Here is a 27,077-nt window from a genome sequence, read left to right as displayed (position 1 = left end):
CCTCGTCGCGCGCTCTCGCTCCCTCTGCTGCTCAGATACTAACGATCAGCACGCGCCTGATAATTAAACTACAGCCGCGCGACGTTTACACGTAGCGACAACTCACGTGCTGTTATGAGGCAGCAGCTGTGAGCCCGAGCCGAGGTCGCCATATTATGCATTCTTGCATTTTCTTTATTATTTATTTTTTCTTGAATTGAATATGTTCTGCTCTGCTATTTTATTGTATTGTATATACTGAGTATTTTCATACTAATATGTTATGTTTACTCTATAACTTGCTTGTTGCTGCAACAAACAAATGTCCCTCTCATGATGAATAAAGTATACATCAATCTATCTATGATGTTGAAGTCACAATAATTATAGGTATAGGGCTATTCCAACCTAATGTAATTAATGTAATGTACCCAATTAATATTAATTGGTTACATTAACAATTGCCAAATATAGTAAAGATTGTGTTTACTATATATATATATATATATATATATATATATATATATATATATATATATATATATATATATATATATAGTAATATTGTGTGTGTGTGTTTTTGTGTGTTTGTATGTGTGTGTGTTGCATTTGACAACTGATTATATCCTAATGTACATTGCTGATTTAATTGACAACTGCATGTGCAGCAGATTGCTCATTGCTGATAATACAGATGTACTAGATTTCTGTGGTAGACATTCAACGATTACGTATTCCTTCAGGATTCTTTTATATTTTGTTTTCATAATTTTATCAGGAATGACCTTCACTTTCTTTCCTGTACAACATTTTTTGTAAGAATTGTAAAACACCTGCTGTGGCATCCATATTCAGTGTAGCCATAAGTGCAACATGCTCGAATATTTCTTTTTTCAAATTAGCAGTGCAGAAGTGTTTTTTCAGTCATTCTTGATTCAGTGAAGTGTATTTAAGTTTAATGCAAAATACTTAAATGACACAGCAAAGCTACCCCTTCAAATCAATACACAGAGAGTTTTGGTTTGAGTGAATTTGAATCCAGTTCTTTATTAAGCATGACCTTATAGACAGCCAAAGTGACAGATACAATTTTAAAGCAAGCTGCTGAGGGTTCACATCAGAAATGAGATGAGGAAGAAGAAGAAGAAGAAGAAACAACGGGGCACATAAGATCAACACTTCTGCAGTGAATCGAGAGCAAGAAAGAGAAGGAAACTAACAAAGGAAGGTGCTAGTACGCTGAGAGGTGAAACACTTATTTTTTTTCTTTAGGATTTGTTTAGGATTTCCTGCAACCAACTGAAGTCAATTAAATAAATCACTCGCTGAAGCGTGGTCATATACTGTAGTTCCAGTGCATTAACTGTGCATTTTTGTCATTTGAAAACGTATTAGTTGTAACTACAGGTGTAACGATTGCATTATATGTGCCCACCAGGGAAATATAATTTTATATTCATATGTTTGTGTGCTTTTATGTGCTACTGTTATAGCACTGGCACTCAAAGGGCACTGGGATTACGAAAGTTGTGTCCAGCAAAGCGAGCCTGGTCACCCAACTCTTCCTCAATCCTGAGAGGACAAAGAGGAGGTAAGGAAGAAAATAGAAAGAAATGTCGAGCAGGCATATGAATGTGAAAGAAGACAACAGTAGAGGAAGCCAAGAGGGAAAGAAGAAGGAAATATAAAAGTGGCATAGGTAGTACTTTCTCTTTCTATTTCTATACATACATAAACCTACCAAGCTATAAATACCCACCTCATGAGCTGGTTGTATTTGGCCAGACGCTCTGATCGACAGGGAGCTCCAGTCTTGATCTAAAAGGTACAAATACCAAGCATCAGAGAGTTGCGAGTACATCAACCCTTTGGTATTTGGACAGCAAGCATCACATATTTTCACTATCAAGTGATCTTTTGATTGCTTTTTGATGAATTACATCTGAAAAGTGTTTTAAAATAATGGCAACTACTCCAGAGGTATTCACATTTCATAGAGAAGCAGTCTCTTGTAATAATAGCATTTTGAAGCTGTAACCAGCAAATGTTTATGTTGTTTTTTCTTAAGATCTGACTGACAAAAGTGAATTTTGGTGTTCTGTTATTTGACCACTTGAATCACTTCATTAAAACAGTACATAGTTATTTAATAATATAGCTAAAATTGCAATGCCTTCCACTTCTGTACATTGCATTATTACTTGAGCTGCTATTGTACTGTCGCAAAAGCACAAGTATTATTGTTTTGTATTGTCCTGTTTCTAAAATGTGCTCTTGGAGTGAAACGCTGCAATGTTTAATTTTCTATTGTCCTTCTGTAGAAACTGTGGCAAAGTGACAACTACTGCAATGACACACATTTTTAATTCAAATGGCAACTAAATTAGTAAATAGAGAACAGACAGCACTTCTGTGTGTGTGTGCGTGTTACCTGTCCAGTGCAGAGACCAACCACCAGGTCAGCTATAAAAGTGTCCTCTGTTTCTCCTGAGCGGTGGCTCACCATCACACCCCAACCGTTCTCCTGGGCCAGCTTACACCTGAGAGGCAAGGGAAGTATAAATTCATATAAATATGACGCATGCTCTCTGGCATGCTCTTTCGCGGCAGACACGTACACAGACATGTGTCGTCTATGCATCAAATACACACAAACTCACGCCTTGATGGCCTCTGTAACGGAGCCAATCTGGTTAACTTTGAGTAGCAGGCAGTTGCAGGCCTTGTCCTCCACGGCTCGTTGTATCCTGCGTGGGTTTGTGACTGTCAGATCGTCTCCTACCACCTGCACAATTTATGCAACAAAGTTACCGGCAGATTGAAGTGTGTTTTCTTACTCACAGTAGTGCTATCAGGTCAACTCAGCCCAGTAAATCCATTGTTATTCAATAAAGATCAGTCTGCATTACGAATGTGGGGTAAAGCGAGACAATATAATACTCTATTGACTTTCATTATGGCATTTTGCAGCCATAGTAGCAACTAAAAAAAGGGATAATCTAACCATCACTTTTGACTATTTTCATGGTTGGAAGTGCAATGCTAGGACCTCGCTCGTTCACTTCCAGATAGCAAGGGCGAAGTGTACCTGGATGCCCACTGAGGCTGTAAACTGTGACCAAGCCGGCCAGTCGTCCTGGTCAAAAGGATCTTCAATAGACACCACTGAAAAAAAGGAGAAATGAGTAAGATCATTTTTCTGCATGAGTCTCGTATTACAACCTTTATGGAGCCCTCATGTTTTCCTTTACTCACCTCCACGTTAATCTGACTAGCGCCCCAGTGACATAGACAATAAAAGTTCTGATGGGAGTAACGTCTTCAAATGCACTCACATCACACACAGATGCAGGAAGCACACCATTGACAGGGTAAAGAGCCACATCAGAGTTGGTCCCTGCCTGCCAAATGTTCAATGTAGCGCATAATTAAAACCTCTTTAACAGGCCTGAGTGTCGAGAGAAGAGACAGGGCTGTGGAGCGATCCAGCTCTCTAGTTCCCTTAGCTTCTTGGTCTAAAATGTGATGAAAGAAATGTGGCAGTTGTAGAAATATGAAAAATAGGTGGGATTGCCCATTTACTCATTCAATCAGATATTTATACTGACACTGAAACCTGTGTCTGGGCGCTCAGTGATCTGTGGAAACACATTTTCCTGCACGATGAAATGTCCACGTCATGTTCTCTTAATTACAACAGCTGTAAGAGGCAAGTGTTTGACCCATTTGACTCAGACTCATCAGAATACACACCTGGGTAGTTGTTAATGAAGCTCTGGTAGATGCTGGCCAGCTCCTCACCACTGATGTTGCGGGCAGCGCTGGGTGGAGACTTAAAGTCCAGATCGTACTTGCCCTCAATGAAAAACTCTGAAGCGGCAACATCCATTCCTATCACCACTTTGTCTGTGAAGCCTGCTTTCTCTATGGCCGTCTTAATCAGCTCCAGGGCTGACGAAGAGAAACAGAAAGGTGTAACATTACAGGAAATTAAGGGAAGGAGAATATTTTCCCCAAGTGGTTGTGCTTACCTTCACTGTTCTCTTGTATATTTGGGGCAAACCCTCCCTCGTCTCCCACATTTGTAGCATCCTGACCGTACTTCTCCTTGATGACTTCTCTCAGTGTCTGGTAGAGCTCCGCCCCCACACGCAGAGCATCACGGAAGGACTCCGCCCCGACAGGAAGTACCATAAACTCCTGCATAGCCAGTCTGTTTCCAGCATGGGAGCCCCCATTGATCACATTAAAAGCCTGAGTGAGAGACAGATAAGAGAGATGAGATTGTATTCAATTAGATTTTTGCACAAGAAATACAATAAAACAGGACTCACAGGAACTGGGAGGACCAACTCTCCGTTCCCAGCCAGATCAGCAATGTGGCGGTACAGGGGGACACCTTTCTCTGCTGCGCCAGCTTTGCATATGGCCAGTGATACTCCAAGAATAGCATTGGCCCCAAACTTAGCTGGGAGAAACACAGAAGCAGTCACACAACACATGAGTGCAGTCAGTGAGCACTGGTGCAGAAACATGTCACCACACATGTATGCCATCACTGCGCATGAGTTGAGAAAGAGGCTTACATTTGTTGTCAGTGCCGTCCATTTCAATCATGGTGTTGTCCAGTTTCTCCTGCTCCAACACATTGATTCCCTGAAAGAAAAAGTCAGAAATCTCCCATCTCCATGTATATTGCGCAGCCATTTCAGCTATAAAATGATCAAATTCTGCACTGATACTCACAGAATGGATGAGGGCAGGTCCCAATGTGTCATTTATGTGACTAACAGCTTTGGTTACACCTTAGACAGCAGGACAGAATTATGTAAAGTCCACATTTATATCACAAAACCAGATAGGACAACGCTCAAAGCAAAAGCACAGACGATACATCTCATTACAAATATCCACCTTTGCCCTTGTAGCGAGTCTTGTCTCCATCTCGGAGCTCAAGAGCCTCGTAGATGCCGGTGGATGCACCGCTGGGCACAGCGGCCCTGAACACACCTGGAGTGGAGATAAGATGGTCGGTGGGGGGAGACACGGGACATGCGTGGAGGTGGAAAGGTGAAGGTGAGCTTGTGCGAATACAACATGGTTATTCTTTGAGCTTTAGATGAGAAATGGTTCACTGTCAAGCTCGTTGTCAGACAAAATCACAACAGACAGTACAAAAACAGTAAATGGGTAATGCAATTATTCACGGAAAAGGTTTTTAACCTTTGTCAGTATGCAGATCGACTTCCACTGTCGGGTTTCCCCTGGAGTCCAGGATCTCCCTGGCAACAATATTCACGATGGACATTCTGTAACAAAAAAGCAAAACAAATCTCTTTTTTGGGGGGGGGGGGCTGTTGTACATAGACGTGCATGAAAATAGGAATAACCAGATATCAAACATGCATTTCGTTACATTCTACATTTCACATTCGTCACAAGTACTTGACACTCCTCCTTACATTTACACACCTTGTGATGATAATGACGCAGCCTTAGGGATGAAAAGCTGTGGAAAACCTCCTTACAGGAAGATACTGACACACACAAACAAGCACATATACCGGAAACATAAATCAAAAGCTAGTAACGCATAGCTATTCATAAATTTAATGTCAACCTGTTCCGGACGACAAGCCAGCTCAATTTCTGTGCCGTTTAGGCTTGTGACTGAGAATATGGACCAATGGAGAGATGAGGCGGTGAACAAAACACAGAACAGGAGGAATAGAGGAGGAGGAAGAGGGAGGAGGTTTTAGAGGGATGGAGGGAATGAAGAAATAGATCAATCTTTTTAAACGTTACCTGCAGCTTGTTTGAAGGCGAGTGGTGAAAGTGAGCGGATGTGGGCGACTGAGAAGGAGAGACGGGGAGGTGGGAGGAGAAGGGGTGAAAATGTATGACACCCAGGGGGGAGGGGGAGCGTGTGAGTCATTGGAAGATGAAGAGGGGAGGGAAGCGAACAGGGAGAGGAGAGCGGAAAGAGGGACAGAGTGGAATAGCAGGAGTTACATGCATGTCTGTTGTTTTAGCGAAGCTGCTGGAAAATATATGTTGTGAATTGCACAGCAGTGAACCTTTCTTAGTGGACTCTATTTGCATTTAACATTGTCTTCCTGACTTTCCACAAGTCCTGCCATTTGTTTGGCACTGCTTGCTGAGTGTACATCTGCTCATCAGCTAACACATCGCGGTACCACTCATGACGTGTGCAAATATTTCCCCAAGAAACTGCCAACATTAACATTTAAATCTGTGGTTGCTGCCAAATCCAGGCAGTGCTGTTGTGCTGCAAAAAAATGGTTGGAAAGTTAACACTTTGCTGGGAAAATGGAAATATCTGAATACTTTAGACGTGGATGCATAATGTATCAGAACAAAGAAACGGTGAGGAGGATACATCGAAGCAAAGACAGACGCACAAAACAAGCTGCCTAGTCGATGACTTTAGAGATCTAATGATGTAGATTAAAGGAAACAGGGAGACAGGTAGACAGGTGACGAGCGGCACATGTTGGGGGAAGCATGAGCATTTTAAAAATAGTCTTAGATGTAATTAAAGATACAGCAGCGAGGACAGAAGGAGGCAGGCAGGGAGCCTGCTATGGGAGTGATTTGTCAAACCAGAAGGTTTTCATTGGCTGCTGCACTTGTGTGCTCCATCTGGATGTCACATGACCAGCAGACATGGTGGCAGAGAGAAGAGGGAGCATACTGATATGTGCACATGCAGTGGGAGGAAATACATACAACTGATTTGTCAGTTCAAAAATGAACTAAAGCAGCAGAAGAGCCTGCTCAACATCTGCAGAGGACTAATTACTCTGAATACAACAGAATACCAGAAAAAGACCCGTAAATGACATTTAGTTGAATACATTATTGCTTTGCAGCTGTACGTTGATAAGTTATGCAATACGGTTTTAGAAAACACTCCATGATTTATTACACAAGGCATGACATCTCAAACAACCACAACAGAGACACATTTTATTATTATCTAACAATGTTTAATGAACTTTTATTTCGTTAGATTAATTGGTTAACAGTATACAATTCAATTCACTGACACACTAGTGTCTTCACAAACATAAAATGGACTGTACAGCAGATCTATGTACTGTATACTGTAGCACTTAAGTGCAGTGGGCAAAAACACATGTCAAGTTTTGAGAATGAGTATATATAAAGTGAGTGTAGTTATACCCATGTTTGCACAAGGGTGCGTTGAGAGTGTGTGTGTTGAGTGTAGCAGTAGAGAAGGAGACCTGTAAATGTAACTATCAAGCGTGTGGGGTTCTGTTGTGTCTGTGTGTGTGTGTATATATATGATGTTCATGAATAGACAGTCCAGTCATATCAAACATTTACGACGGGGAGTTGTGACAATCATCAACTTCCATCTTCAGCGTGGTTCACAGCATTGGGGAAATCTTCCCTCAACTTCTTTCATCTAGTCGCCCAAGTGTGACACCTGCAGGGAGAGTCGACCAAGTCCGCAGTGTTTGTTACGAGAGAAACGGCAGATGGACTCAACAGAGAATTCACTTGAACAATGTTTAACTTGTTAAAAGAAGATTGCATGACAGACGCACGCGACAAAAGCCAATTCAGCAGTTTGGTGTTCGAAGACCAGAATTCTCCCAATGGGACTGCCGTTCCAAACCATTTATCTTCTTGCATTTAGATTATAGCTTTAAAATTCAACAGGCAATCTGACATGATTCAACATTGATATTGTTCAGTGTGATACAGTTCATTAAATCCTTCTCACAGTGCAACAAGCCTATAACTTGTATTGTCCGGTGTATACATAGGAGGCTCACCGTTACCAGCATTACATCATTTTAAAAGCGTTGCCACTCTTTGGCGGCCCCTGCTTGACGTCCTTGTGGACTCATATTCTATATATGCTTCTGTTAAGGTTTCCTCTTTTGTTCTTTCTGAGATTTCTTCCATGGTTCTCCTGTTAACGATTTTTAAGGGGATTTTTTTTCTCATCTGATTCGAGAGTCAGAGGTGATAACGGGCTTCATGAATATAATTGACCTGTATGCCTTTCATTGCGTCATATCTGGACAAGACGTTGTGTGCTTCTATCTTCTCTGCATTATTTCGTCCTTATGATGTTTTAAGTTTTTTGAAAAACACCTGAAAACGTAACGTTTCAGACGTGTTGAGAAAACCATGATTGTTTCAAGTTCTTTGAGTCAAGAAAAAAAAAAAAAAGCTTGCCTCGTTGACACTGATACTGGAGTTTAAAAGCTTGTATGAATCAGGTATTTGGCAGTTTAAACAAAATCACAGAAGCTTATATTGGCCAAAATATATTCAATCATGAATATAACATATTTTGGAATTGAATCCCTTAAATTAGCTTATTAAGCAATTGTGACCACAAAATTAATTGAGCAGGATATTTTACAGCAAAATGTAATGGTGACAATGTTAATACCACCCATCCACCCATCGGATCAGGCTGAACTCAAATGATTCAGGCCTGAGAATCAAAGCTGCACTAAATACTCACTCTTACCTCTCACCAGTCGTAACGCGGACGGGTTTGGGCCTGGCGGTGTCTCGGGGATTCGAGCCGATGGCCGGGTGGGGTCGTCGAGCTCGGAGGAGGGGCAGTAAGAGCCAGCTGCTGGCCTCCTCCTCGTCGATCTCGGCCGTACTCCAGCCCCCGGGCAGTCGGGGGGACGTATCGTACTGCCTCCCTCCTCCACTCCTCGTCAAACGCTCCAGCATCAGCTACAGCAGGAAAACACGGCAGGTTGTCAAGCGACACAAACAACAGATCTTGTGCCACTGCATGCATGATCGCCGTCTAACAAGAATAGTGGCTCCCTCATCATCAGCAACCCCTCTCTGGCCCAACGACTCACTCTCATCGAGGTTTATGAAGTCTTGTCGTTCCTCGCGGTCTCCAGTGCGACGATTTCGCGAACGCTCCATTACATGTCCACGCTCCCCGATGTGGTGGCCAATGGCGAGACGCTCAAGGCCGCTTTCACTGTCCCTCATCGACTGTCGCGTCTCACGGATCTGCAGGAAAAAGGTGACGACTCGGTTGACTAAAACAAGCTGAACGCTCCTCATTCTGAATCAACTTGTATGACAACTCTAATGTTTATAGTGTACATGATCCATTTATTGCCACTACAATTACTGGTGATTTCATGGGTTGCGAGGCCAGAAGGCCACAGTCACGCCTGGACTAAGGAAGCATGATGTCAACATGTCCAGTCAGGCTTGTCTTTGGAGGTTGAGGAGAGAAATCAGGACTACTGATTTGTCTCTCATCAGCACTCCCTAGGTGTTAACATAACCATTTCAACAACTATTCACAAGGTATTCTCACCCCTCCTGGGCCTGTTCTCGTCGCACTGGTCTGTTGATAAACTTCAGGAGGCCCAGTGTCTGAAGAGGAGTAGGAGATCACTGTTGACGAGGAAAACGTCTGACAGTTCGGTGAGCCGGACATTCTTTCCTGTAAGTAGAAAAATAATAAAGAGTAAATAGAAGTAGTACTGTTCAAACAAAGGTTTCATCGATGAGGTAATTAAGTTGGTTGACACACTCACTTACCACGTTTCCCATCATTTCTCCCATCATGCCAAACATATCCATGAACCCTCCTCCTCCTCCACCCTGTGAAAATAAATTAAGCAAAAAAATCTATAAGTAATATATGAACAGATTGGTACGTCTTGGAAACAGCAGCATTCATTGTCGGTTCAATGCCGCAAGTGTCGTCCCTTGAACCCCACATCTTTATTTTCTGGTCAACGCAACCTTATTTATCGACCCAATCTCGACGATGCCGCAACCTATTTTGATCCTATCCTAACCCTGGTTCATGTGATCATAAACAAGTTTGCCTGCAGTCCACTTTTCACACTACTGCGCTTTCCACCTGAAGCCCAGGTAATGTTAGATCACACTGTCACTTCATAGGAGGACACATGAGTAATCTGCAATAACAAATGAAATATTGTACTATTTTTTTTAAGGTATGGAATCAGGTCATAGAAGCAGACACTCACCATTCCCATCATGCCAAAGGGGGTCAGGGGACCAGCCTAGAAAGAAATGTACAGCTTAAAATAAACGTGACAAATACAATTGATGAACTAATGTGGATATTATACACATGAAATCAACAAAAACATGAATACAACCCGTCAATATGGCGGACAGTTACCTGTCTGCGTGGTACACGGGGTGCTTGTATCTGGGGGGTAAGAGCAAAGGGATCCATTCCAAATGGTCCAAACATAAGCCTCATCTGCTGCCTGTGAGCCGCAAATGGATCCCTAGAAGAAGTCACAGATTACACTGAAACACTTTGACTTCTGGTGACTTTTTGTGGATTGATTGTGTGCAACAATATGACAACAACATGGGTGAGTAAGCTTGTCAAACTTGAAGTGTCCATAGAACTATGTTTGTACAGAAGGTTGGTATAAAAAAGCCCAGTCAGATTCGTAATCTTGTTTATTCATTCTTTTATCAAATTTTTACAATTATAGAAACTATTAATATATATATATATATATATATATATATATATATATATATATATATATATATATATATAACTATTATATATAACTATTAATATAATTGTATTTATTTTTTTAGATCTTTTTTATTCTGTTAATAATTGTTGAAGTAATTTGTATTAATAATAATCCATTCATAATATTCTACAAAAAGATGTCCAGAACAACAAGTTCCAAATAGATAACAGCTTGCATGACTAATAGATCGTCAAGATTGTTGCAGGTAATTTTTTTTTTTAAATCAAAAATAACTTATCAATCAAAGTTCAACTCAAGTTGACATACATTTGTGTATGCCGCTCATTGTGTTGTTTTGTTTTCAAGAACATGGAAGAAGAGCTGAAACAACTACTCAATTAATGGATCGATCTTGAAAACAGATGTTTTAACCTTCTCATATTGGAAGAGTTGATGCTTCTCTTTGATACAGATGATAGACTGAATATTTTGGGGTTTGGGACTTTTGGCCCAATCATCAAGAAATTTGAAGATTGTGCAGTAAGAAACTAGAACATGCATGTTTCACCATTTTTCAACTTAATTTATCAATAAAATAGGAACCTGTAAACACAGGCAATGGAGCATTGCCTGTGTTTGTGCACCAAGTCTATAAACTGATCAGCAGATCCAGATTTACTCAAGCCCAAATTAGTGTTTTGTGAATGCCAATGAATGTAAACTTATCTATCAAAGGATCGTTTCATTAATCTGTCACATGTGTGCGGGAAGGGGGAAATACTCTTCAGGTACCAGTATGTAAAAGCTGTTCCGGTACCGAGACCATTAAACCACTGCCACCTGCCATCAATTAGCTAAATCCCAATCTCAAAGTTAATTGGGAAAGAAATGGAAGTTCTACAAGTAGTGATAATTGGACATTTTAGCTACTGATTGGTTATCCAAATGCTTCAGCGGTCTGACAGCTTTTTTTTTTGTTATTGTCTATCCAATATGGTGGACCACTGTAGGCCCCCACAGCTGGCTGGAGTAACGTTAGGTACCTGCTTAAAGCACAGTGGAACAAATATCACTCAGCATGCCAACATGCACGTTTTCCACCTCCTGCAGAGCACGTGGCAATTACAGTGTCCCAACAAAACGTTATTAATGTCAGTACTTACATCATGTAGGGGTCGTCATCAACGTCATTCAAGAACCGAAACATGCTAGGTAATTTAACTCAGCTGGCTGATGCTAGCCAGCTAGCTGGGTAAACAGTCGTGTTTTTCAAGGATAAAATAAAATGACGGGCTCAAACTCTAAACAGGCTTAAAAGGAGTTCCTTTTATTAGCTCCGTCTCGAAAACACGAAGTCACAACTCCTGTTAATCAAAGCAAGAGATGGCTCAGAGTCTCACTAGATAGTAAATTCCAGAAACCTGGACCAAACATGAAAACGGAAGTCAGTCCTCTGACAAAGAGAAGCAACTCTACTATGAAGTTAGAATTGGCGCTAACAGCAGTGACTTCCGGCCTCTTTGTTTTTCAAAATAAAATATCTCCCTAGAGGCTTTTATAGCAATGTTTTATCATAATGTCATGATTTAGAATGAGAAATATTGTCAACCAATATATATATATATATATATATATATATATATATATATATATATATATATATATATATATATATATATATATATATTTTATTTTTTTTAACTTTTTTTTTTAAATTAAAATTTAAACAAATATAGCACACCATAATAAACATATATTCAGAGGTATTATTATATACAGGAATTGAGTTTACAAATAAAACAGATTAAAAAAGAGCAGATCTTTACGACCATCTATTTTCACAGGAGGCATATTAGCTTTATATTAGTGAAGTAATATGGCAATCAAATCAAGAATGACAGGATCCTGAAACTATATGCCAATAAATGCAATTATTCAACCATCATTATTGTATTGATATTAAGCTTTTCCTCCTGTGTTCTTCAATACTTCTGTGAAAAAGACATCAAGGGTGGATACTAAACTGCGAAATCAGGCAACTGTTTGTGATAGTTTGGTTGATTTTTTAGTTTGTTTTGGCTATTAAAGCATAACATAATCATAAACAAAGTGACGGTATTTGCCAAGTTTGTTGATAAACAAAAGGACTTTGAAACTGGTTCTCAATAGCACTTGATATACTTAAAAATGTCTACTGTGCATGCAGATGCGCAGCAAAACAATGAAAACAATCTAAACTAAATCAAAATGAAACATTGTACAGCAAAAACAGAAAACTATCTCTTTACAGGTCACATGTACACAGTGCATGAAGAACGTGTGGCAAAGAAAGGATATGCTCTGCATGCAATAGATAGATAGATAGATAGATAGATAGATAGATAGATAGATAGATAGATAGATAGATAGATAGATAGATAGATAGATAGATAGATAGATAGATAGATAGATAGATAGATACAGTAAATATCCTGCTGTGTGCCATTCTATCCACGAGTCGGCGCTGTTCCTATTCTACAGCTTCTAAAGATGTAAGTGTGGCTCGGACAGACTGCGGCTGCGCATTAAGTAATTCGACCCTCAAACCCGGATGTAACCAACGCCTAACCTGTCCGAAGAAAAACGGTGAGTAGAGTTTGAAAAACAGTCTGAAATAACTATTTACAATCAGCTATACAGTGGCAAACTTATGGAGTGTTCTTTTAACAATACAAAGGTCGCAGTGAGATGAAATGCTTGTGAATTTGTTTCTAAATTCGTGTAATGTTAAAGTTTCCGAGCCATCAAGCTTAGTTGACTGTTGGCTAACGTCAATCTGGGTGTTGAAGTTGTTGTCTGTTTTCACCACTGTTTGGGCTATTATTTAATTGTGTTTTTCTTAACATATCAAGCTGTTGTTAGTTTAATAAGTAAGCTAGCTGCGGTAACAGTTTGACAGTTGACACTTTCCATTTTTCCACTTTATCAATCTGAGCTAATACAATCACTTCATTAACTTTACGTTACTTAAATCAGGCTCTGCTTTAACAGCTCGTTTCTATGTCAGTTATAGCGCATCAAGTTCAAGCGATTTTCTAAAGTTTAAGTTTAAACCCTCAGTTAGTACAATGAGCTGCTTATTTTATTTAGCGGAAGTGTGAAGCAGTATCCGCTTCCAAGCTACATTCGGCTGATAGGCCGTCGTTTTTTTCTTTCTCTCACATCTTTGGTATTTCGCCGATGCGGAAGTGATTCACTGTCATCAATACGCTTTTGCACACGCATGTTGTAACAAGCATAACACGATTTATTTGAAAATTTGTACTATTACATAAACCCGTATAATTTATCTTCCACCCCAAAATACCACTTCTTCAGGGGACTAAAATCCTTAAAAAGTGTATACTTTTGATCGGTTAATTGAAATAAACTATTCTGTATAGGCTAATACAATACAGTAAAATCTTAAACTGAAAACTAATTAGTCACTTTGGCTGTCAAATAAATGCAGTGGATTAAAAAAAATACAATACTTTAATGTAATAAAGCGACCTATCTCAGTAAAATAGTTTTGTAGTACTGTATTATTTACAAAGTTTGTAACAATATGTAAATACTATTAGCACAACTTACTTCGATACTTCCACTATTACAAAAGTTTCCCTCCCCCCCAAAAAATGTGTATTATTTGATTCTGACGCATGCTATTGTGAAAAGCAATGTGAAGTCGTAGCTGATCTAGGTTAAGCTGATTTGAACTGCTTCAAATACTGTTGATGCCGTTTAATTTGTACTAATGCATCATACAATATACAGTTATTATATTGTTCTATGTCAAATCTTATTTGGCTATTGTTTCAGGATCATTTTTGTAAAGTACTTATTAGGCGGCAGTATGCTATAAAGTGGTATATTATATTATTGGGTTATAATTACTGATTCATTGTTGTGCAAGCAGCATTTAAATGTTGGAGCGAGTTAAGGCACAGCTCATTATTTACTGGTCAGTAACTAGTAATTATTTATGTGTGAAAGAGTTTTTTTTTTTTTAAAAGGAGAAGAAGTATAAATTAACAAAATCCATACTCAAGTAAAGTACAACATCCTCAGAATCAAAATGCTTGAGTAAATGTACCTAGTTACTCTCTACTACTGCAAAATGCTTGCAAATTGTTCTATTTGCTGTAGCTCTTTGTAAGTCTGCTGTCTGTAACAGTGCCTTGCCTGCTAATGTATATGTTTGGTTACTTCCTCTCAGTGTCTGGCTGTACTCTGTTTCAAATTGTCGGATATACTTGGCTGTGTTTGCAGACTCATACGACGTTTCCTATTTTCTCTTTATCTCTGTAGATGCAGACTATAAAATGTGTGGTGGTAGGTGACGGTGCAGTTGGAAAGACCTGCTTACTGATCTCCTACACAACCAACAAATTCCCTTCAGAATATGTGCCAACGGTAAGAGGATTTAATAAAGGCTGAATCATGTTGAAAAGTACAGTATATTGTAAACACATCGACTTAGAAATGCTCTGTATTTTTTATTAATTCTTCATAGCGGAATTTAAACTTGCTGCATCTTATTTTTGTTAAATTATTTGTCTTTTTGTCTGTCCTTCAAAAAGGTTTTTGACAATTATGCAGTGACGGTGATGATTGGGGGGGAGCCCTATACACTCGGCCTATTTGACACAGCAGGTAACGAGAATGTTTGAATGTTTCTTTTTTATTTTGGTCTCTCTAAAACAAGTACAAAAGCATTAGTTTCTCTTGTCATTGTTGTTCACAGGTCAGGAGGATTATGACCGACTGCGTCCTCTCAGCTATCCACAGACAGATGTGTTCCTCGTTTGCTTCTCTGTCGTCTCCCCATCATCTTTTGAGAATGTCAAAGAGAAGGTCAGTTTGAAAAAAAAAATGTCCCTGAAAAACATAACCTTGACTTTTTTGTTCAAGGCTTCTTAAGTGCTGGAGTTTGTTTGACAGACATGTAGGATAGGATTTATTTATTTTTTAATTAGTTATTAATTTGCTCATTTAAACAAACAAATCAAAGTTATAATTTTATATATATATATATATATATATATATATATATATATATATATATATATATATATATATATAAAAGAATAAATTAAAAAAATGTAAGTGGGGGGAAAATGTCCAAATTTGGCATTTTTCCTCAAAAGATTGTTTAAAGATTAATCTATTATCAAAATAGTTGATAAAATATTGAAATATAATGTTTTACTAATCATGTCAGCTCTACAGATGTGACAAGGACTGAGGATTGTGTTTATTTGTTTATAAAACTAGAGACGATATGATACCCTTTGTTACAGTACTGACACAAAAAAAAGAGTCCTGATACTGAGAAATATACATTTTACTCTTTATCCTCTCTTTAATTAAACAAACAAACAAACCAAAGTTCTCAAATATTACATGCCGCCTAAACACAAATCTGCAAAAGAATGTTCATTGCAAAAACAGAAATGTCTGAATATATTCATTTTATTCATATAAAATATACAAATATTCATATTATAATAATCCGACCAGACATTCAGTTCTAGCCTTCAGTACCTGTCTGTTTTCAACATTTTGTTTCCTTCCAAAAGGTATAGAGGTACCCAGTTGTAGACAATGCTGGGAAGGAAGAAAACCTGGATCTAATCTTATTATTTTATTTCTCCAGTGGGTTCCTGAGATTTCTCACCACTGCCCACGCACACCCTTCCTGTTAGTAGGCACGCAGATGGATCTTCGGGAAGACAGCAACACGATCGAGAAGCTGGCGAAGAACAAACAGCGCCCCCTATATATGGAGAGCGGAGAGAAGCTTGCTCGTGAGCTTAGGGCTGTCAAATACGTGGAGTGCTCTGCTCTGACACAGGTATGGAGCATTGATGAATTTTCATGAAATTGTGAAACTGAAAGCAACACATTTTCTGATAAACCAGGCTCTAATAACAGGCCGTATCTGTCTTTATTTCTGTTCTCTGTAACCAGCGAGGACTTAAGAATGTGTTTGACGAGGCCATCCTGGCAGCACTAGAGCCTCCTGAGACGAAAACCAAAAGAAAGTGTGTCCTGCTATAGATGAACGATGAACAACGACAACGGGAGAAGTACCAGTGTAATAGGTGGGGTGAATCAAAACATGAGAACGATCAATGGCCATTATGAAAAAAGGACAAACCAAAAGGGGAAGGGAGGTACAATGCCATTGATACTTATTCTAAAGTACATGTACATTGATTGTGCCTTTTTTAAAATAAACTTTAAAAGAGGCTGGGAGAGCAAACGTTCAGCATGCAGTGTCACCTATCTCCTTTTCGGAAAGCTTTGAGAAATTGCAGTGTTCTCTCGATAAATATTCAGGTGGGGCGGGCCCCCTCTGCCTGCCACTCCATTTCTTTTTAAGACAGATTGTTTTATATAGTTAACACTTTGACCTCCTCTGTTTTTCTCATTTTGGCCTATTTGTTCTTTAACATTCTATAAATGGGGAAACCCTTAACATCAAGTCTTTTAGTGAACTTTGATTAATTCATTTAAAGGGGCAACTTAATGTTGAGTGGTACTCTATTTGCTTTATTTTTGGATTAGATAATGGAAACACAAGAGATGTATTGTCATTCCAAATAAAAATAGACGTCTGTAAAGGTTACTGTCTTCCAATTCTCAGAGACTTCAGGGGAGGCCAAGTGCATTTTCACCAATTTCCCCTCTTCAGTTGAATTATGAATTTCTATTTTATTGTCATTTTATGTATATTGTTTTAATTTTGTGACTGTTTTGGGAAAATCTTAGCAGTTATTAATTTTGAAACTTAACCTTTCTATTTTATCGCGATTCTTTTTTTGTGCTAGTCTATCAACTTTGAGCAATTCATAATATAACAAATTAAGTTGTAATGTGTTGAATAGATCCTAATCTTAATACAGATTGAGATGATAACCTTTGCTAGTAACTTTCTGGGTGTTTGTAATCACAGGATATTTTTAATAAAACGGTTAAATGACATCGTCATTGTTTTGTATGTTGGCTGCATGTACGACAAATCATAAGAGAGATAAGTATGTATCACGTTTACATTCAGTGTTTCTCACTGAAAACATTGGGTGTACATTTGAAGCCTAACACATATGTTAAGTGCATTTTATTCTCCTTAAAGCCATTCTTTCCAATCTTTGGATATTTTGCAACCGTCACATTTTTTATCAGTTAGCGGCCGAGAGCATATGAAAACTGCAGGTTTTCTTCCCTGCCTTCTCCCGGTGGATTGCAATGTTTTTAATGTGTCACAGCACTAATAAGCACTAGTCAGTTTTTGTTATCAGGTTTGCAAACTCTACGTACTAGCTTTTTAAAAATATAAAAGAAACAGCCAATAAATGTCTCCGAACGACAACTGTGCATATTCACTCATGTACAGTCTGGACGATCCTGTTCCAGCCTCGAACTCAACATTGGTCCATCGTGCCTCTGGTCAAACACTCAACAGGTTACCTTTCACCTGGCAGCTAACCTGCGTGCCTTAGTCGAGAATTTAAAGTGTGACAATATCTTCGGCACGTCTGGTCAATAAGAAACTCAAAGATATTGTTGTATTTTGGATAAAACTACTGTATTTATTAGATTTCTTGAACAGACCTAAAAAGCACTGCTTGAGCAGGAACATACAGAGGGAGAGAAGAGTTTCACATGAAGGTGAGGGGCAAAGCACAAGACAGACACTAATGTAAGACGTTACTTTTTCTATTTAAGATGTCCTCTGAAGTGAAACAAAGACTAGGATATACAAATAAATAAACCTAAACTTAAATACAGTAAATGTTCAAAGACTTGCTAGTCGATGACACAAATAGTTTGCATAAAATAAGCATAGTGTTGCAACATTTCCCTGTTAGTTGTGGTTAATTACAGCTTTAAACGCTTTGGCAGTTAAATGTGAGATTAACTGAGTGTGTGTTTGTGTGTATTTATGTGCATGCATGTCCGTGCCTGCCCACCTGACGGTGATTTTTGTTTGTCCGTTGCTTACTTTTGATGCTTTGTCATTGTTGCTTGCTTTTTACACTTGGTCTAACTTTGCAGCTTGTACAACAGAATCCTCAGACTTAACTCTGGCCGCATTGACTCAAAAAAGGGATTAAATAGTGAAATGAACACTGCTTTTGGCAAGAATTGAAAACAATTTGTCGCGTCACTGTCTACGTTGTCTTTATCCCATCTTGTGTTCACGAGTGTCTGTCTCGTGGTTTGTTCGGATCCTTCTGCTCAGCCGGTTTGATCTTGTTTGAGCCCTCCTAGACTCTGCAGGTGTGAATGGTGACTGTGTTCTTGCACTGCTGGCAGCGGACTGAGCAGCACCAGGAAAACTTGCAGGAGCAGCGCTGCACAACCTCCGCCCTGCCTGCTCTGTACCCTGGCCCGCAGCACACCAGCTCACAGCCATCTGGTGCCAGTCGAGAAGTTCCTGGGTATGTTTTAGCAAACAGCAGCATCATTTTTCTGTGATTGTTGTGATTGATAAATTGGATCATCTGGATTGCTTGCCTGTGAAATATTCTTACCGTTGCATCTCCTACCAGTGGTCCCAGGGATACCGTTGTCAGGGTCTAGATGGCAGAAATCTGGAGATGGAGCAAGGTACACAAGGTCTCTGGCAGCAGGGGGTTTGACCTGCGGGTCACGGGGGAGCAGGGCTGTTCTGGATCCTATGCGAGTCAGGCGGACCTAAGAGGGGGAGGATGTTAAGAGGGAGACAGATGTTGTGACAGCTTCATTTGTTCAACAACTGAGCTGAAAGAAGCACGAGGTGTTTTCTGGTACCTCCGTGGCTCCATCAAAGCGTTCTTTGAGCACAACACCAACGCGCCTGAATGGGGGCATAACCTTCCAGCAGGTCCTCAACTCACAGGAGCCGGAGACGCCATGACACTTACACTCCACCTGCATGTTGTGAAGGATGGCCTGAGGATGAGATAATAGTGAACATAAGCAAGTGTAGATTCAATCTCACAGAGGTCAAAGACATATAAATTAACTGAGATGTCGTCAAAGAGTTGCAACCACCAACCTTTCGTCCAGCCTCGTTATTGTGGAGGTTCATGAGTGGGCGCCCTGCCGAAAGCCCCTTGGCTCGTTCTGGTTCATCCACGAATGTCTGGGAGAAAGCCACACCGTAGGACAGGTTGTCACTGCACCCTGACCACTGGAAACCTGCGGTTGGAGAGGGATATGATATTGATAGAAAAATACCTGGCGTCACTGGATACAGGCATCAGGGCTCCATACTTGAAAGCTTTAACCCACAGAAAAGTGTAGTTTGGTGCAAAAGAATCCAAGCTCACCCTCGGGGCTGACCCCCCTGACCTTCCTGTCACAGCCACACCTCTCCAGCTCCCCGCGGGTGCAGGCTCGGGTCACAGCCACTGCCACGGCTGCTGAGGACAAAGCGTGCACGAAGGCCGCCTCACGAGTCCCTAATATCAAGATAGCGCACATGAAGCAGAAATTCCTCAAGTGAGAATTGTTCAATGAATGGATTTTATCAGCAGGTAATTCTCTATGACACATTATCAATATGATGAAACCTTGGTTCATGACTCTGCCAAAAACATTGATGCCACGTGGGGTGGTGGAACAGTTCCAGCGTCGATTCCTGAACTGGTGCTGGCACTGACGATGACATGCAGAGCAGTGAGATATTGATTGCATTATGACATTAATGGCTTTTTTGAGGCAAACGATGATGATGCCTGCAGGTCAACTGTGAGAGCCTCTGAACAAACCTCTTCGATGACCATCTCGGCTGCCTTGCGTACGGACTCCATGACCTCTCCTCGCGCCCTGCACACCCCCACCTGCCCCGGGGTCAGCCCCCTCAGCCTCGCACATGGGGCAGCACCGGACACGGGCCTGGAGCGAGGCAGCCTCGCCAGGGAGCTGGGACACAAAGGTGGGCAGTACTGAAGTGACTTTTGAGCAGGTTTTAAAAAATGGGGCAAAGGCGCAAAAAGAGAGCATGCATGATGAAGAAAAGGGGCGGGAAGGAGGAAGAGTGCATGAAGGAAAAAAATACAAAAAGGATGAAGAGGTAACGACCGGGCAGAGTTTTAGAGAGGATGGAAACAAGGGGAAGACAGAGACGGCAGAGAGAGAGAGAGAGAAAAGAGAAAAGGTCACCAGGAGTGAGACAAAGAAGGAGAGGGGAGCGACTGAAAGAGATTTAGAGACATGTCACCATCTTTTAAAAGTTATAGCATGACAAACAAACTCCCTCTTTTCTCTTTCTCCCTCGCACGCTAGACTTACAGCCAGTTGGTTGCCATGGTGGGGTGGGTTGCCCATAGCAACAGGAGGAGGAGTGGTGCCGTGAGATTGACAGGTGAGACAGTTGGCATCAGACTGTCTGTCTGTCCGTCTGTCTGTCTGTCCTTCTCTGTGCGTCAGGCCGGGTCTTTGGACGGCACGCTGCCCGCCTCCGCAGTCGAAGCGATCCGCCTGTCCGTTTGTTGTTGTGTTGGTTTACGTTTCTGTCCCAGAGTCTGGGGATGATCCCCGCATATCTGTTGTAAAGACAAGCGAACAGGTCAGAGGCAAGATAGGATAGTTGATTATCTTTAAATAAACAATAATTTCATGAATATTTAGGTTTTAACATTTTGTGTGACGCCGCCGCAGCTCTACTGCGACTGAACACACAGATCCGAAAGTAACGCTGCTTCTTACCAGATCATAGCCAGAGATATTCAGTTATTCTTCGGTATCCTTCGCTTTTTTTATTATTATTACAATGAAATAATCAAATTGAAATTGAATCCCAATTTCAATCAATTAAGTTGTTCATCAGTTTCTTCACTTATGCTGTCAGTGACAGCAGAAGCATGCTCACAGCAATGTTTTGCAAACTGCAAGGAAAACTCATCCTGAAGATGCAAAAGTAAGTCCATGTGTCCAATTCAATGGAACATATCTGTAGATCTACCTCCTCCCAAAATACAAAAATGTAAATCCAGAAGTGCAAGTAAAATTAAACTTTTACAAAAAACATTGTGTCAGCAAGTACTCAGTTTCATCAACAGAAGAAAAAGTGTCCATTCCAGGTTGAAACGGCAAGAATGAGTGAATGCAGTGAGATGGGAGTGATGGGTTATAAAGGAGGTAGAGAATGAGGGTGGGAGAGAGGGAACAGGCGTGATCCAGGGTGTGGAGTGATGCAGAGGGAGGGAGGGAGGGAGGAAGGAGGAGGTTTTGGGAAGGATAATAGTTGTACTACATAAGTATTAAGAGTGTAAGTATGCTTTCCATTGTGTTTGTTGGCATGAAACCTAAAATCTCAGCCTGCAATGAAGATAATGCTCTTTGAATGATTGTCACAACTAGATGTGTGTGTTATTTCTTTGTTCCATTTGTATTCATGCATGTTAATGTGTGTGTGTAGGAGTGCATTTGCAGCTGAGAAACATTTTATGAGAAGACAAACTGAAGCCTTTTGTTTCCTCTTTAGAAATACTACAGCGGGAGTATTGGCCAGACGTCTCCCAAGAAATCCTCAAATCAGAAACTATGACGCAGCATTTCTGTCTCCACATTAGTGTTTATGTATGAGAAAAAGTGTCTTACCTAATGTTTAATTTTCCCAAACTTTGTTGCTCATTTTACGAGTCCCCCGCCACCTCCCCTTCCTCTATCTCCCCCACGTTTGCCCTCTCGTTCTCCCTCTCTCCCATTCCCCATATTGTCTTAGAAGAAGGGATGACATTTAGACAAGGGGAAGAAAACACACTGCCGACAAATATTGGAACTGAGGCAAATAAATCACGAGATAGGAGGGAAAGGAGGGCACAAGGAGAGAGCGGATGGGTCTTCCACTGGGGTTAGAAAAAAAGCAGTAAAGAATAACAAAGCAGGTTTGTGACACATACATTTAGAAAGAAATTACATTATATGTGTGGATTTATTTATTGGTATTCCCTAAACAATGTTTTTCTCTTTTATGCACTGAAGAATATGCAGCATAACATAAAGACTATATTGCATGATTGTTCTTTATTTATTGCAAATCACTAACACTGATTATTGATTATTCAACTTCAGTGCACTCTTTTTCACAGTTCATTTGGTTGTTTCCCCTCCTTTTGTCTTTCTGTTTAGCCAGCGAAGTAATGTGACACTTCTAAGAATATATAAGGACAACAATAAATCATTTTATTTGCAGATGCAATAAAAGCTCTTCTTTTAGTTGCGTTTCTTTGGAGGAATTGTAAAAGAGTAACCTATTATTTTCATTTTTATTCTACACAACATATGACGCAACCAAGATTCATATTGATCATGTAAACAAGTTTTCTTTTCAGATTTTAATCTATTGTGCTTTTAATTTATTGTGCGTTTGTGGGTAGCTTATCCCTGCAACTAGAGTTAGCATTAAACAAGCTCGTTTAGCTTAAACTGTTGTTTTTTTCTGAGGTTTTGATTAGATTCAGCTACAGTCTTATTTCCGTGGTTGAACAAACCTAATCACTAAGATGTTGAAGCATCAAAATATATTTTCCAATTAGCCTACATGAGAAGAAAATGTGAGAAACATTGGCTTTATCATTGGCTTTTTAGGGATAGCTGACAACAAAGCTGTATTTGACAGGATTATATTCCAATCACTTCTTTCATTTTAATATGATCTTTTTCACTGTCTATCAAAGAGTTTATAGCTCTTTAACTCTATAGTATCTGAAGCGCCTGTGGGAACTTTGAAAAGCACTCTATGAATCTATTATAGCTATAGTCTAATATAGTCTAATATATCGTTATTGTAATAATAGTTTTATTTTAATTTAATGGGTATTTCTTTAGGGTCTTGTCTGTTTTCAGTGTTGACTGGTTGGGTTGGGAACACTGTAATTTCACTAATTGTACGGATGAATATATTGAACCTTGAAGACATTTTTAATTCCAGAGGCCAATAAATGAATTTGATCAAATAAATGTTGCGCTGCAGCCTTTTCACACCTTATGATACTTATTTTAGTGCTCCTTTGTTGAATCAGACGAGTCGCTGCGGCACCAAGACCTAACATTTGCAGACTTGCGGTCCCTGTCCATGATTTGGTGGCCCTTCACTTGAACCCTCTGACACCCAGATCCTGAGTGAATGGTCACCCCATCCACACACACACACATCCACACACTTTCCTCTGTCTGTATCTGCAGACAGGTTTCTCGTAGACCCCCTTCCCTCCTTTTTTTTTTGTCTTTCTCATGTCGTATTCCTCCTTTGTGTCCCCTGTTTCTCCAAGTGACGTCTTCCGCTGTCTCCCACAGCAACGCCATGGTGATGAGCTGGCTACTGTCATGTCCGGCGCCTCTGTTATGCTCATCCCTTCACCCCTCTCTCGTAAATAACTTGCCCTCTTTTTTTTTATCTTTATCTTTCCCCCATTTTGTGGACATTTTATCATGCTGAAATGGTCCAGTGCTGATTGACTGTATCCAGGTTGCAGAGCCTAAAAGGATGCTTGTTAAAGCTTCAGCATGACAGAGAGATGACTTGTGTTCCCTCTGCTGTGGTGGAAGGCAGCTCGAAACTGACCTTACTGATGCTTACCACCGGATGGGTGATGGGCCTAATGGTGACTCTGGACTTCACCACCATTTCCGCCCAAGGTCATTGTGAGACAGAAATGTGACCCGCCACCTTTTGCTCTCTCCTTGCTTTGCCACCTTTTGCTCTTTCCTTGCTTTGCTACCTTTTGCTCTCCCCTTGCTTTGCTTGCTTGCTTCTCTGCACTTGAGGGCGATCGGCCTCAGAGTCCAGATGAAATTATGGTCGCAGCAGAAACATGACTGCTGTGCATGAGCACGCTCGCATTGCTCAGGCGTCTCTGCCAACAAAGAGCTGAACACACTGCTGTGTGTGTGTGTGTGTGTGTGTGTGTGTGTGTGTGGAGCGTGTGCATGAATATTATGGGATGGCGGGCGGTGGTGTTGTCAGGCAGGGAAGTGGGGGTGGCAGAGTGGGCGGTGAGCTGTGTGCACATGGGGGGAGGGAGCAGAGGGAATGGACGACCCTTGAATATTATGGGATAATGGTGGTGGTAGTGGTGGTGGGGAAGAGAGGGGCGGGGGGGGGTGTATATGAGGTGGAAAGATGGAAGTACATATGGGATATGGAGGGAGTAGGAGGAGGTGTTGCTGACGGCATTGCACGTGAGTGCATGTGCACGCGCACACATGCGCATGTAGGGGGCATTCAAGCGATAGTAACAGACAACGGCCAGACATAGGCCTTTGTTGCTATGCGCTCTGCATGTACAGTGAGGAATATTGCAGAGTGGCCATAGTGGAAACAGTGGAAGGCCTCTGGGCCCACATTTAGACGGTTCTTGCCCTTTTCTCTTACAATATCAACTCAACATCCAGAAAATGCTGTTTCTAATGTAACAGAAATCTTTGTTACTACGAACCAGAATAAACCAAAATGAATGCAGTATAAAATGTTCACTCTCCATGAATGCCTTTCTGGCCTTCACAGATCTACATGTCAAAAGGTATGAGCGGTTAAACTGGGATGAAATTGATCATATTGTTACTATTGTAAATTAGGCTTGAAATGAAAGCTCATGTGCATCTTTAAAAACTAATATTTATTTAAAATATATAGGAAACCGTATAAGGAGAATATGTGGTATTAAAGTAATTCATGCCTCAGTGGTAAACTGTCTACATTGACTTACACCTTAAAAAGCAACAGCCTGCCGGTGGGTCAGCAAACAGTTCATAAAACTAAGAGCAAAACAAAAGGGTGTGCATATGTATTGTACATTCTCCACAAATCAAATATGTCATGCCGAAGTTTGATTAAGTGTTTATCAGAGACAAGACATCTAACACAGGTTTTAATTATTTCACATTAAGTTCATAAAGCTTCAATAAAGACCTCGTAATATATTGTATGATAGTGGGATCATTCAAATGACTTGAAATACGAAGTGAAAACATGTCTACGTAAGCGATTGCTTTTTTTTAAAGCTTATATCTGATGGCACCAAAGGAACATAATGCTTATATTGCCACGTTATTACACATGCCCAAATTATATTCAGTGAGAATACGACATGTAAAAAGGTTTAAGTGACTGGATGCCTCTCAGTGTATCAGGATGTCTCTATGCAGCGTGATTCGACTCTTGTGGTCTTTAAGTGCTCTTTTTCAAATAGGACTTGTTGAACATTCAAGTCATTTCACTTTAAAATACCGGTGAGGACAAAGCAAACCTTTGATTTATTTATTGATATATGGAGAAATGTGCAGCTGCAGCAGGCCCGTATTAGTGAATCTATTTAACTTCTTTGTTCATACAGTATGTTATGTTGAGCTGTAGGTGATATGAGGCCAATCTGCTGAAACCGTTTCTGGTGCAGAAGGAAAAACCTATTTATTACTTGGATGAGTCGTAAATGTGCAGCAGCTCAGATCTTATTGATGAATGTTTTTGTTTTTATGAATGAAAACGTATTTTCTTTTGACTTGCAACATATAACCGTAGACCGGGAAACTTGTATGACAAGCACCTGCCTTTGCTTGAGCACCTGTTGGCCTGTCTTGCTCTTAAAGGACTTGCAGGACCACGTCGCAGGACAATGCTGTAATAGCAACGCAGGACAAATAAGCAATTCAGGCTCAGTGTAACAATAAGTCTGTTTTGATAATGAATAAATGCATGTGGCCTTCAGGTCCTTTTTGGACTTGTTGCACCATTCAGGGCTTTTACTTTTAAATGTAACACAGATCCTGCGGAGCCAAAATGATCATTTAGCGGTCGCTTTTATGTATTGCTTTTACAGATTTTACAAAGTAAGCAGCATAAAGCTACAATGTGCTGCGGCATCCGAACAAAGCGAAGTAAACTGCAGATGGAACGGGCCTGTAATAGATCTTTTTGGGAATTTATTTTACTATTTTTCTTTTGCACTGCATAATTACCATCTGTAGTTGGTTTGCCTTGAATGTCATGTTTTGGTAATTCTAGTACCAAAAAAACACAAAACTTTCAGTCATATTAACTGATGTGATGTGCCACTGATGTCCAGCAACTTAAATCATATTTATTACTTTAACAACTGAACTTGAAGGCAACATACTGTGTGTTTTATAAATCAATTTACTGACCTTTGACCTACATCCTACCACAGCAGACCAAGACACAGACTTGAAGTGAATCAGTGTATAGTAGCAGTACATAGTACCAGTACTTCAGTGTATAGTAGCAGTACATAGTAGCAGTACTTCAGTGTATAGTAGCAGTACATAGTAACAGTACATCAGTGTGTAGTAGCAGTATATATTAGCAGTACATCAGTGTATAGTTGCAGTACATAGTAGCAGTACATCAGTGTGTAGTAGCAGTACATAGTAGCAGTACATTAGTGTATAGTAGCAGTACATAGTAGCAGTACATCAGCGTATAGTAGCAGTACATCAGTGTATAGTAGCAGTATATATTAGCAGTACATAGTAACAGTACATTAGTGTATGGAAGCAGTAATTAGTAACAGTACATCAGTGTAAAGTAGCAGTACA

General features: G+C 40.2%; 4 protein-coding genes across 6 annotated transcripts; 1 reads left to right on the top strand and 3 right to left on the bottom strand.

Annotated features, from left to right (window-relative positions):
• Nucleotides 1-1,008: 1,008 nt before the first annotated feature.
• LOC137781237 (gamma-enolase-like) lies at nt 1,009-5,888 on the bottom strand. Of its 3 annotated transcripts, none has more exons than XM_068569860.1 (14): nt 5,785-5,888; nt 5,442-5,516; nt 5,203-5,288; nt 4,894-4,989; nt 4,726-4,784; nt 4,566-4,635; nt 4,314-4,447; nt 4,011-4,233; nt 3,733-3,930; nt 3,068-3,144; nt 2,640-2,764; nt 2,411-2,519; nt 1,739-1,797; nt 1,009-1,551 (listed from the first exon to the last, which is right to left on the bottom strand). In XM_068569860.1, exons 3-14 carry the CDS (start codon nt 5,285-5,287, stop codon nt 1,482-1,484), a joined length of 1,305 nt encoding a protein of 434 aa, XP_068425961.1. In that variant the 5' UTR covers nt 5,288; nt 5,442-5,516; nt 5,785-5,888; the 3' UTR covers nt 1,009-1,481. The 3 variants fall into 3 exon arrangements, with proteins under 3 accessions (XP_068425961.1, XP_068425959.1, XP_068425962.1); XM_068569858.1 differs by having other exon boundaries at nt 5,452-5,516; XM_068569861.1 differs by lacking the exon at nt 5,442-5,516 and having other exon boundaries at nt 5,785-5,877.
• Nucleotides 5,889-6,967: 1,079 nt separating this feature from the next.
• mlf2 (myeloid leukemia factor 2) lies at nt 6,968-11,950 on the bottom strand. Its single transcript, XM_068570011.1, has 8 exons — nt 11,669-11,950; nt 10,187-10,298; nt 10,029-10,064; nt 9,571-9,633; nt 9,344-9,472; nt 8,868-9,027; nt 8,516-8,733; nt 6,968-7,453 (listed from the first exon to the last, which is right to left on the bottom strand). Exons 1-7 carry the CDS (start codon nt 11,710-11,712, stop codon nt 8,519-8,521), a joined length of 759 nt encoding a protein of 252 aa, XP_068426112.1. The 5' UTR covers nt 11,713-11,950; the 3' UTR covers nt 6,968-7,453; nt 8,516-8,518.
• Nucleotides 11,951-13,076: 1,126 nt separating this feature from the next.
• cdc42l (cell division cycle 42, like) lies at nt 13,077-17,513 on the top strand. Its single transcript, XM_068569481.1, has 6 exons — nt 13,077-13,130; nt 14,835-14,939; nt 15,107-15,179; nt 15,271-15,380; nt 16,183-16,380; nt 16,497-17,513. The coding sequence occupies exons 2-6, from the start codon at nt 14,835-14,837 to the stop codon at nt 16,584-16,586; spliced, it is 576 nt and encodes a 191-aa protein (XP_068425582.1). The 5' UTR covers nt 13,077-13,130; the 3' UTR covers nt 16,587-17,513.
• A 633-nt stretch (nt 17,514-18,146) lies between these two features.
• On the bottom strand, nt 18,147-21,588 carry wnt4b (wingless-type MMTV integration site family, member 4b). The gene is made up of 9 exons (XM_068569611.1): nt 21,228-21,588; nt 20,811-21,064; nt 20,288-20,441; nt 20,090-20,174; nt 19,847-19,978; nt 19,573-19,715; nt 19,326-19,466; nt 19,067-19,229; nt 18,147-18,969 (listed from the first exon to the last, which is right to left on the bottom strand). The coding sequence occupies exons 2-9, from the start codon at nt 20,897-20,899 to the stop codon at nt 18,800-18,802; spliced, it is 1,077 nt and encodes a 358-aa protein (XP_068425712.1). The 5' UTR covers nt 20,900-21,064; nt 21,228-21,588; the 3' UTR covers nt 18,147-18,799.
• Between the last annotated feature and the right edge of the window lie 5,489 nt (nt 21,589-27,077).

This window comes from Clinocottus analis, unplaced genomic scaffold (genome assembly GCF_023055335.1).
Source record: "Clinocottus analis isolate CAN_PGR_092001 unplaced genomic scaffold, fCliAna1.0.p SCAF_9, whole genome shotgun sequence".
In the NCBI taxonomy this organism is placed as follows: domain Eukaryota; kingdom Metazoa; phylum Chordata; class Actinopteri; order Perciformes; family Cottidae; genus Clinocottus; species Clinocottus analis.
This window is presented reverse-complemented; position numbering and strand designations above follow the sequence as displayed.